Here is a 12,682-nt window from a genome sequence, read left to right on the forward strand (position 1 = left end):
GGTACATTAATCAATAAAGAAAATTAACATTAGTTGCAGCCCTAGGGTAATGATGTCTTACTGCAATACTCATTTATGTGCAAGGAAACATGTCAACGTCCACCATTCATGCATTGACTGTCCACTACATCATGCAAATCATTGTAGAGTCCCATTTGTTTTCAAAATATTAATTTGTTTTCTTTCCAGGATTACAGCTCTAATCATTCAGAGCAGCCACCTGATGCTCTGTTTTACCACTCAGCTGTGTCAAAGAGGGGTGTATCATGTGAAAAAGTAGCATCACTGCATACCCTCTATGCAGAGGAGTCAGGTTTCTGAGCCCAATCCTGTAGGAGGAGGTCTGGGAGTCCTACCTGAACACTGGTGAGATGCAGGTACATGACACAGGCCACGTGGAAACACACACACAGCACCAGCAGCAGCAGCACCAGCATCCCCCTGAGAGGAGAGCGGAGAGATCTGAGTGAGAAGGGCTTCCCCAGTTTTCCACTGACTGCAGTGAAAACACCTTCCTCTCTAATTGTCTCACTACACCCTAGCAAGATCCATCCAATTACGTAACACGAATGGACAAGCTGCAAATGTGGAAGAGTGTGTGTGTGTGTACATACTGTGGGATCATTAGCAAATAGATAAGGCCAAAGAGAGCAGCGAGGATCAGGGAGAGAACCACCGCACTGATGAAATGGTCGTCATACACCTGGTGATACTAAGAAAGGACAAAGCAGAGAGAAAATGTCAACATAGGAGGCATTCATCTATCCTTCCAGATCTTTATCTGAGCTTAGGAGCAGGTAAGAGATGCTCACCCTGCTTTCACACCAGACGCACAGGTGTGACATTGTGTAAGACCATTATTTTGAGTGTAGGTGCTGGTTGAGCTCTCTTAAGCATTTGCATTAAGACTTGAACAGTCTGGCTGCAGTAAATATGCATGGAAAACAGTTGCAAGGTTGTGATGTGACAGCAAGGCCTGGTATTGTCTACACCTTGAAACTCTGTGTGTAACATCGTGGCAAAATGTGGTCCTGGACCAACCTAGTGTAGTGAGAACTACCAGAGAAGTGGTTTTAAGCACTTTGCCAGGTGTTCAGATGTATGTCTGCTCGTCTGTGGGCAGATTCTGTCAATGCTATAGCGTCGCACTGTGCAAGACGCACGTTGACAGGCGTCACAGCTGGTGTGATACTTTCTTTTATATTTGCACGAATTTTGGTGAATAACATTTCAGTGTGTTTTCCATTTCGAACACAATTACTATCAGCAGTCAGATCAAATAATCATCTTCTTTGACACTCAGCTCCACAAACATCGTGGTGGAGATTTTGGAGGTATGCACGTCAGCTCCTCTGCAAAACGCTGTGATACATGTGATGTTACCCATACCACCGTTCTCTGTGTGTAGACCTACAGAGACATTTTCATTAATCTAAGGAGAACCATAATAGCAACCTTAGCTACAGAAGCTACTACCTTGGTTTTGTACCACTGAATTGAACTACCAAATATGCTGACTGTTTCACTGCAGGGAAAATGGAAAGATAGTCCATAACATCTTTATTGTCTCCCTAAAGCAACCAACTATGCAAGCCTGTGTGTTTGTAAAAGACCGAACTTGTTGGGATACAGAATCCTTCCAGAATGTCCTGGGTTTGGGTGTCCTTACAGTTTGACATGTCCAGAATACCTCCAAAGATGCCCGATAAACCTGAACTGGCACCCTCAGCTGTGTAGAAGCAGCAGTTCACTCTGACCATCTCCTTATCCCTTACCATTCCCCCTAAAACCCCTCAGCTTAGATATTCCACAAAGTAAGTTAATTTCACCTGCTTGCATCCATGATGTCAAATATCATGAAACACAGATGAAAAAGCTTCAAGTTCAGCCTCAGCCTCAAGCATAACCCACCCGAGGGACCAAATTCCACCTGCTGTTCTCACACTTCATCTTAGCCTTGTGAACAAAACCGAGAGATACTTAACTCTTTCGCTTGGGGCAATGACTCACTTAAGTAGCTAACCAAAGGGATAGAAGGATGGGAACCCTCCAATCCTGAATCAACTGTCATCGTCCCAGATTAAAGGCACTGATCACAAAGGTAAGAAAAGCTGTGCAGTAATCTTGACATGAACTTATGAAACATGAAATGTTGTAAAATTAACCATGAATGTCTTTGTTTCATCGTTTCGTTGCAAATCAATCCATCTAGCCATTGGTCGAGTCTATCTGTATGTTACTGTTTTCAGAGCCATGTAGTCAACCTATGCACTGAAAATGGCAGGGTGGCTTGGTTTTTCTGTGATTTTCTGGATTTAGCCATTTTATTGCCAGGGCTCGCCACGTGCAAATGCTCCACCAAAACAAGTCTTCCTCAAAACTATTTTGTAAGGACAACGTCGCACCGTCGCTGCTTCCTGAGCTTAGCACTTGCCCAAGACGATTTATTAAACAAATAAAAGATTTTGTTCTACCCTATAGCAGAGTGATAATGGATTCAGCCAAACCTTTCTAACCTTACGAGGTCAGTTGAACTTGTGGCCAGACTACAAGAGTACCGCACCAGTCAGCGTCCTTTGAGGAAGTACTGATAGTTACAGGGGTGGGTGCTAGGTGTGACGCAGCACACATGGTGGTTCCCATAGAGGCTGGCATTAGTTACATCTGAACTAGAGCGTTTTTATTTTTTCTTAGCCCTGGCTACTGGCTCCGGTAAAAGTTTTGACTACATTAATCTGATTGTTGGAAATAGACAGATGGTCCATCCAGTCACCTGCTGAGTCTTTTTTGAAAGTGCCTGCTCTTTTCCAAACAGTTTCCAATGACGACTTCCCAGATGGTTCTGTAACAAACCGTCTGGCGAAGTCAGGTTGAAACCTTTCTCCAGCACCGGCACAGCGCTAAAAAGAAGAGATGAGATGGGTCTTCCTAAATGAGACAAATCCATCCATTGGCTGTCAAAATATTTTACGGACCAACAGTCGAGCCAACGGACCAACCAAGCCAACTACCGACTGACCTCCCTGAGAAAATGAGAAAGGATAAAGTCAGCGGGACCAAACTGCGCTGCACTGGACAATACATGACATTAAGTTTGTTGTATTTATGTTGCATGAGTTCAGAACTTGCCACATGGTATTCTGTATTACTGCATTAGATAAAAGATTTTTATTCTGAGTAAATGACATTAAATGAATCTCGATTCTTCAGGTTCACTCATCTTGAAGCAAAGAAGAGCTAAACTTCTGGAACAACAGCAGCGTCCTGAACTCTACAAGCATCCTATGAAGGAAATCTTTTTACTGTAGCTGTGTGGGAGTAAATAAACACTTTATACCAATTTGTCTCTTCATTTTTTCCCCTGTTGGTGGCATTTTCCTGACTTCTCAATATGTTAAAATGAATAATAATTAATTACTTTTACTGTGTACAGGGTTTTAATTCTTCTGCTAATAGTTTGGATATCTAGATTGCACACAGACACTGACACACACACACAAACCAGTCCCTGTTCTGTGTCTCCTCCTTTATGGCTCTACCCACGCACACATAGGAGAAAGATATCACGTGTGGCGCTCAGACGTTCCTAAATCATTATCTGCACCCCCTCCTGGGAGGGTGGGTGGATTCCTCATACACACACACACACACACACACACACAACATCATAGACAACAGGCGTGGGAGAGAGGGAGAAAGGGGAGAAAGAGAATTAGAGACTGTGTAGGGTGTGTATGTGAGAGAATAAGACAGAGGGGAGGGAGAAGATGCAGTCACGAAGCAGGTCACCTTATGTGTAATGAGGAAAAGTATATATTTGTTACATTTTGTGTCCTTTGGTAAATATAAACACAAGTTTCTGGCTCCTGTGTGTGTGTGTGTGTGTGTGTCCTCACCCTACGCTCCCTGTCTCTGCTCCTGTAGAACAGGGTGATGTAGTTGAGGTCTGATGTCTCGGACTCGGTCTGCCGCGCCTCGATGAGCCGCCCGATGTAGCGGTTGACTCGTGTTCCCGGCGACTGCTGCACGGCTGGGGCTGAAAAGGATGTCCGATTCCTCAGCTTCTCCGTCGCGGTTCGCAGGGCTCTCCGCTGTCGAGACGGCAAAAAAAAAGACAACACAATCAGTCTCTGCAGAGGTCAGCCTGTCTGATGTGTTAAAGTCCACTGGTTCCCAACTGATGTTAAACCGTACCAATGCAGAGAGTTGTGATTTCAGCATTTAGCATTGCAAGATTTTGTTCTAAGATTATGAACATCAGTGGAAACAAGATGCACAAAGTCTACATCCTGGCCCTGTGAGGCTGCAGCTGTCATTATACACCTTAAAACTTAATTGTTTAATGAATTACAGACAGAAAACTTTATGCCTCGTTACCACAAATGTTAAATTTGGCTGAGAGTTAGTAGCAAAAATTGTTATCTAAAACAAGTTTGTCGATGCACACGTGTACCATAAAGGTATTATTATATATATGAGATTTAAAACATTAATATGGCAGCAAACAATTGTATCGCAGCTCTCTTGTGGTTTTTTCCATAGCGCGTCTGCTGCTGACTGAAACTGGCTGTTTTATAATTATTTTACATCGGTGAATTAAGAGTTTATGGTTATTGGAACAGGTGGAAAGACTAACAAAGGTTTACTGTCTACTTTGAATGAAGGTTACGATGAATCTGTGGAGATACACTACTATTACTGTTTTTGTCTCTGGAGTCTGGTGGGGAGAGTGATAGTGATATTAAGGCTGTCTCTGGTTAAACTAAAGGTCTATCTTTGTAGGGGTCCTTTCCATAATGCTGTCAGACACTGAGAATAACAATCTGATCAGTGGCAACTACAGGAACTTTAAAGGACAGATTCTGACAGCACATTTGTCCCCAAAGATTAACGTTACCATTGCAGCCCTTTATAAGAATATTTTTTCATCTAACTCAGATAATTTAGGGTTTATTTGACCAAACCAATGTTGATGATTGTTGGAAAGACTCTGAAAAGACAGCTTTGGTGAGTTTTGTTTTGTTTCTGTCCCATTGTTTTGGCTGCTGATGCTCTAAATGTGCATCTTTAAATGTATTTGAGGTAAATGCATACAATCCATGATCAGAGGATACATAGAGGTGCACGGAGGCAAGAACGTGTGTACGATGTCATTTCTTACATCTGCACAGCTCGGATGGGAAATGTGAGTCTGGGAGATTTCAATGTTGCTATAATCAAGTTAGGATATTAGCACATGGACAACATTTTTCTGGTTGGAAGAGGATACAAAGGTCCTAATTGTAGATGCATTATAATTTATCTACAATTTATAATCGGTACATCATCTGACTGTTTTTCACAGCTGACACTGCAAAAGCCCAGGCGTAATTAATAACATTAATAATGGTTCTGTTTCATTTAAGTGTCCCAGAGAGCCAGCATAAACATTAGCAGAGCCCTGGGATTGGTTAACCGAAACACAATTTATTCATGATTAATGTTATCAGATACACCTGTGTTCGTTATGGTAAAAGCCAATGAGGGCTCAGTCACTGATTGAAGCCAGTACAAATCAACTAATGTTCACCTGCAAAACAGCAAAACTCATTTTAACATCTCCTGCCATTCTGACAGAGATGACATCCTTAAAGAAGTATTGATTGTTTATTGGTAACTACGTAGTGAAAGAATACGAACAGCAACGTGAGATGGATGCAGTGACTGCCAGGACAACAGAAGCATGCTAAAAATGCTAGCTTCAGCACCCTTTTTACATTATTTGTGGACATTATTTGTGGACAGTATGTGAGTATATTTAACTTAACTTATTCTGGGTTGCTTTTTAAATAAGCTGCACTTTGTCTCTTTGTCCTCATATTATGTATTGTAATACAGTTTGGGCCGCCACATGTCCCACTCGTCTCAATAAGATTTTGCTAATCCAAAAGAAATTGAATTATCTGCGCTAAAAGATGTGACTCATCTACTCCTCCCTTCAGAAAACACAAACTTCTATCAGTTTTTAATGTGAACATATATCACACTTTTCTTTACACAATCCTCAGACAGGATCCTAAATCCTAAATCCTAAATCCTAATGATTTTCATCATCCATATTTTCGTTCTTCCCTTAATCAATATTCATTGAAATACAGACGACCATCTCTTTGGAACAAGCTACTTCCATCACTACAATCAATATCTACCATATGTTTATTCAGAAAAACATCTGAAAAGGTTGGATCTCAGTATAATGTATTTCATCTGGTAAAATAACTGTACATTTCTATCAATAATGCATTACAGCAGCTTGAATGTTGTATTACACAATAAAAACAGTTTTATCTGATTTTCTCTGATTTATAAAGGGGGGTATATATATATATATATATATACACATATAATATGCTAAAACTACAAATAAAGCTCACATGAATTCAGCAATTTTATATCTATCTTATGAACTTGAGTGTACAGTTTGACCTGTTGGTGGTGAAGTGAAGTCTACTTTACCGTCTGATGGTATAGCTTCTATTTGCCGGCTGCTAGTTAATGTAATATTAATGCCATGGCACACTGAAGTTTGAGGCAGCAGTTAATCAGAACACAGGCAGAAAGTGTGTTTTACAGTAATTGCTTTCTGGGTTTGATGGATGTTTGCATAGGTCCTGCAGGGGAGATGCTGTTCATGATGTCTCTCATAAACTAATAAGATTTCCCAAATTGGAAATAACCAGAATTATCCCTGCAACAAACTGTACATTCAGATTTGTAGCCATTATACAGTCTGAACTGTATAATTAGACAGGTTGTCAGTCAGTTCAGTTTTACAGCTACACTGCAGTATTATAAATAGTATTCCTCAAATTTACACCTGCCTCTACAAAATAAGATTAAAAACAGTCACTCTCTCTTTTAATCATCCAGTCTCACTGGTAGTAACATAAAGTTTGTAATATAATTCTGCTCCTATGCTACGCTACATTCATCTTAACAAGTAATGTAATGAAATTTTGGTGTCATTTCCCTTGTTTCAGGAATTCTGTACAATTCAGTCTCTATATAATATAATGTAATATAATTTAATCTAATATAATATAGTCTTTCCTTCTATCTTAACTTTATACACTACGGTTTTATCTCTCATTTTTATTTATTGTGTTTTACAGTGTTTGATGCGTACTGCGTATTCTACTGTATATATTGTTTATTGAAGATAATGCTATCGCTTTTAGTGTGTTTATGATTAAAACCTCCATGATTCCTGTTGTTTGTGTTGTTTTTACCCTGTAAAGCACTTCATAAATATAAATAAAGTTTATTATTATAATTAATATTTTGAAACAAGACAAAGTTGATTGCAGCACTTTTGTTTCACGTCCTGAAACAAGCTCATTTGTACAAGAGACACTTTCACCTCAATGTTGATATTTGAGCTTATTAATTATTTTTGGACCTTTTTTTCTTTTTATATAAAGGACAGCTCAAGATAGACAGGAGAGGTGGAGAGAGACGTAGCAAAGGGCAACAGATAGGACTCAAACACAATAATTAATTTGCACAAATGATGCTAAGGTGCTAAGAGAAATTTAAGCTCTCCATCCAGAAGCTTCCTGATTGAACTTTACCACTCACTGTACATCAAACTGTTTTTCCTCCTATGGAAACAGGTTTATTTTGACCGTCACTTTCTATATTTACACCACAAGCACCTGCATTCACTAGAAAGTAGCAGCACTGACTATTTGCAGTGTCATAATTCCATTATAAAATATAAAAACTATGTCACAATGCTAGGATTTTGGCACCTTGGATAATCATGTAACAATGTGGCTAATGCTATTAGAGGAGATGATACCAGGCTGCGGGTGATTACCAGCAGTCATAATGCAACCTCATCAGAATCATGAAGTACTAATGCCCGGTCGGAGCTCACACAGTCGGGCAGATTACCGCCAGCAGGCTATTTCTGACAGCTAGACCCTGTGATGTCACTATACCAATCATCAATCAGCAAACGCCATCTGACCGCCAGCCCAGCCGCCCGACCTCGTAACGAACCGGCAGCACTGTGACTGACTCACCGCTGCGTCACAACGATTTAAAATAACGAGAACAAAGGTGAACAAGCTCAAATTCATGTTACACACACGTCAACACATACAGTATCCACATGTGTAGACACACACTGAGAGAGCTTAAGAGCAGTGAGTTTGTGTCACAAGTTGCTCATAATATCTATTCCACAGGCTTACTTTTCAACAAGTAGTTGTAATGCACTGTACTGTAGGACTTATGATGCTGCGAAATCTAGAAATCCAGATTATAGTGCCTGTGTGTGTATATGTGTGTGTGTGTGTGTGTGGCCGATTATGAATCCAAGCAGGATTTCACTCCATCACAAATGGACATTTACAAACCCACTAAAAGGATTTTTCCTATTAGCTAACCCGGAAATATTCATACTGATTCTGTACAGTAGTGGTACACACATGCATGTCGACATTATTATTTCACACATGTTCAGCACCTTGTCGTCGTCCTCACAGTTCATGACGTTGGAGAAGGGGATCTCGGCCTTGAACATCTTCCGACAGTGCATCAGCTGCACCAGCAGGTAGCACACTGTCTTGAACTTCATCCTCTTGGCTGGTTTGATGTCTGACAGAATGAGACCTGGAAAGATCTGGAAGTGAGGACAAAAGAGAATGAGATGAACAGTAAAGAGAGGAAGAACTAGAGGCTACTGAGAGGTACATAAATTCTGCTCCTGATATACTGTAAATGTAACAGATCATTCAAACAGTTATAGTATATTTGAGGCTGAAAACTACAAACAGGCTGTTCTTTCTTCATCTTTCTAAATTAGTTAAAGAAAGTGTTAAACAGCTCCGCACTCTGACTGCCATCACTGTCAGTCAGCAACATGGCTCTTCCAGTCTCCTCTCTTCTGCAGACAATAAAGAATATATTTTCTGGTGTCCCGTTCCCAGTTTCTCCAATCAGGAGAGAGTTTGTTTTTTATCTAATAAAGCCAACAAATCATACTAAAACTTAATACATCTAAAAAATGGTTGGTTAAAACTGGTCAGAAATGTGTATAACTAATAAAAACACACCAATTAAAATATTTAAAGAAGATGAATCAGTATTATTATTATTATTATTATTATTATTATTATTATTATTATTATTATAACTTTATTGTACTTTAACGTTTGTTCTTTACTTTATGAACTAATGAGGTTGGACAAGTGGACATTTTTGTTCTTTTGTGGTGCTAAATGAGATTAATTTCCACTCTCTGAAGCCTTCCAGATAATTCAATATATGCAGTTATGTTCTAAAATGAAACTTTAAAACTCATTTCTAATCTCTTTTTACCTACAATCTTTCAGTTTATTATTCTGAGGACCAAAATCCAGTTTCTTGAATAATAAACCTGTCAAGAATGAGGAGGACAAGGACGACATCCCTTAAAAGACTTTGGAGAATTGTTTCATTCATGGAAAGGAAGTAGGCTTGAGCCTGAGTGGGATTTTTACAGTAACGTTAGAAAACACGGATATGTGAAGAGTTTATGTGTGTGTGTTTGTTCATGCTCACACAAACACAGTGCGCAAGCTTTTAGCTGCGGATTTAAAGAGCAGACATACACTCTGGTTCATATGTACAGTTGATGCGAGATAGTGATACTAGCCGTGTGTATGCCAGCTTAACACATGGCCTACCTCCCTCTCGGCAACCCGGAGGATTAACTATTATAACGCTGATAGATGTGTCACCTCTTGAGTTGCACGCTGGTGAGAGAGAAAGAGAGAGAGAGACGAGAGAGAGAGAGAGAGAGGAAAATGCAGAAGAGAAACTATTCTGACGTACTTTGCGTCTGTGTGATGGAACGATGAAATATGTCTCTATGTGATGTTTCTGAAGGAAGGCATGTCTCTCGTGGCCGAAGCCCGGTTCCACCTCGTAGTCTCCGTTCAAACACTCCAGGGTGGTCCTTGTGATGTGCACCTTGCTGAGAGCACAAGCAGAGCAGAGGACGCAAGGCAGTTAGTGATAAAAGGCGCTAAGGTCTCAAATCATTATCCCCCTCATTATTTTTATCGGCCTAATAGCCCCTCGGCTCGCTCTAAATTCTTCACAGCAACGAAATTTTCATCCTAACGACTCATTCAATCTGGTAACGAGTTCTAAAATCTTATTACTTCACTTGAAACAAGACCAAATTGAGCCAAGGAGGTGACCTCATTTCACTGCTTTTTAACTGCAAATCAGCTTGTTACTGTATATGAGTTTTCTTGAATAAAGTGACATCAATTTAAAACTCGGGTTCGGCCTTATTCCAAGCTGCTGTTACTGTCCTTTTTTTAAGTAAATCCACGAAACTGCATCAAAACAAAATAATTAAATCCAACTAACTTTTTAAGACAGAATTTGAGATAAGGTGACTTCTTAAAGGATAGTGTTATATTTGATCCTTTTTACTGTTATTAAGAAATTGCATTAAAGGACCAACAATTAATTCATGCTAATGTGCAGCCAAACCTTATATATATATGAGACATAGACACAGACAGAGAATATGACACATCTAAGGAAGTACTGCGGTGTGTGCCTAAACTAGCCTCTGCTTATTTTTACATACGTTTACAATTGGGCCACCAAAAATTTCCTTTGGCTACCAAATTTAGCTGCTTGGTATGTAGAAATATTATATCACCCTCTATCCTTCTGGGTGTAACATTTAGGAGGATCTGATTATGTATAAAAATTCAGTGAAGTATTGTTTTCATTAGTGTATAATCACCTGAATATAGGAACTTTTTGTTACCTTAGAATGAGACGTTTTTAACTAATAAGGCTTCTGCAGCCAACTTAAGTAGACATGTAATACTTGATTTACTGATTTTGGATTATTGTAACTCAATTGGCCTCAAACATTGGTCCATAAGGCTCTATAAACTACACTCTCCACATTTATCATGATGAAGAAATAAAGTATATGTCCTGCTAATGCAGTGTTATGACTCATTTACGTGTTTTTTTATTAAATCACATTACATTCTAACTTCTATGTCTCATAATTACATAAAAATATCTTACAGTTACAAGATGCTTCATGATAAGAACAAGACATCCCTACTGCCTCGTTCACAACCATATTTAACTCTGTAATTAAAGCATCTGGATTTGGATCTAATTGTCTATATATATAATTGAGAAAACTTTATATCTTTATAATTAGGAGATACAGATCTCATAAGTGTTAGATATAAATCTCCCAATTATAAGACTCGTAATAGAGATGCTGTATCATAATACGGCCAGCGTCAGTTGTCTTTTCAGTGGATTTGTCATACATCATGTTTTATCAATAAATCTATAAAAATACATATGCATAAAGAATACATTTATCTATCGGTTACTGCTGTGATTGGATGCACACATTATACAGCTGAATCTCTGTTGCTGGGATACTGTGTGCACTGTGTGTGTGTGTGTTTGCACCGTGACCGCTCAGAGTCCAGTCTGAGTGGGTGTAACAGTCAGCACTGACCCAGGCAGCCCTCCGGCCTCCATCACATTTGCCAGTGTGACATCGTTTGACCAGACGTCATACTGCCATTTCCTGAGGCCCAGCACGCCGCACAGCACCCGCCCTGTGTGCAGACCAACACGCATGTTCAGATCCACCTCCGTCGCCTCCACCACCGACCTGCAGGAGGGTGGGATGGGGGGAGAAAGTTAATCTCTAAAACTGTTGAAACAAAACTGAGAAGATTGAACCTCCATCAAGGAGGTAATGATTCATTCCTCTGTGTGTTTGTTAGCCGGATTTCAAAAAACATTTAGGACATTTTGAACATTTAGGCAATGGATCAAAGAACAAGTATTAGTTTAGGGGGGTTAACTGGTACCGGTAGATCCAATGCTGAAACATCTCAACAAATACTGGATTGATGGACATTCATGGTCCCCAGAGGATCGATCGGTCTGACTTTTGTGATCCATAATCAGGTTTAAATCTTAATTTGTCCAATACTTTGTTAAACTTTCTTAAACTAAGTTGGTAAACAAGGTAAACATCATACCTGCTCAAACATCAGCGTGTTAGCATCTTTATTGTGAGCATGTTAGCATGCAGATGGTATCTCAAAGCACCTTTGTGCATACGAACAGAGCATGTTAGTAGACCTCTACTATAGTATTGTTGCGATTGAGAATAATTCTTACACTTTAATTGGTTTTAACTTTGCTTATTTTGATGCTGAACAGGATACATATACATATTAGCAACACCTAGGTAGAGATGTGCACTCTGTAAGTAGTTTTTTTAAAACTCTTGTGGGTGAACCTGACCTTCTGACCTATTTAGTGGTAGGAAAAAACATAAAAACCCTGTACTACATCCCTCAAAATGAGAACTGGACTGCCTGCGTGTATGTTCACCTGTGTGTGTATATTTATGCATGTACGGGTAGCCGTTCAGACCACCTTCACTTCCTCGTGTTGTGGTCAAAGGAGATAAAGCGGGACTTCTCCAAAGCCTCTGCTCTCCAGTGAATCACTACACAAAGCTCATCGTCACCAGCGAAAGGTCAGACACTTCAGATGATGTTTGTGTGTATGTTTACAGGGTGGCGGCAAAGAAAATGTGGTCGGTCTGCCCATCAGGCTGAAGGAGTGATGTGTC

General features: G+C 39.7%; 1 protein-coding gene across 1 annotated transcript in view; it reads right to left on the reverse strand.

Annotated features, from left to right (window-relative positions):
* Positions 1 to 12,682, reverse strand: part of LOC118321978 (adenylate cyclase type 1-like) — a 45,268-nt gene that overhangs the window by 14,890 nt on the left and 17,696 nt on the right. The window contains exons 6-11 of the mRNA XM_035653555.1: positions 11,546 to 11,704; positions 9,862 to 10,003; positions 8,513 to 8,668; positions 3,897 to 4,091; positions 615 to 712; positions 357 to 441 (exon numbers count right to left, since the gene is read on the reverse strand). Coding sequence (XP_035509448.1) covers positions 357 to 441; positions 615 to 712; positions 3,897 to 4,091; positions 8,513 to 8,668; positions 9,862 to 10,003; positions 11,546 to 11,704 — 835 coding nt within the window. The remainder of the gene's footprint in view (positions 1 to 356; positions 442 to 614; positions 713 to 3,896; positions 4,092 to 8,512; positions 8,669 to 9,861; positions 10,004 to 11,545; positions 11,705 to 12,682) is intronic.

Source organism: Morone saxatilis, unplaced genomic scaffold, assembly GCF_004916995.1.
Source record: "Morone saxatilis isolate NCDOM2014 unplaced genomic scaffold, NCSU_SB_2.0 Contig12, whole genome shotgun sequence".
Classification (NCBI taxonomy): Eukaryota; Metazoa; Chordata; class Actinopteri; family Moronidae; genus Morone; species Morone saxatilis.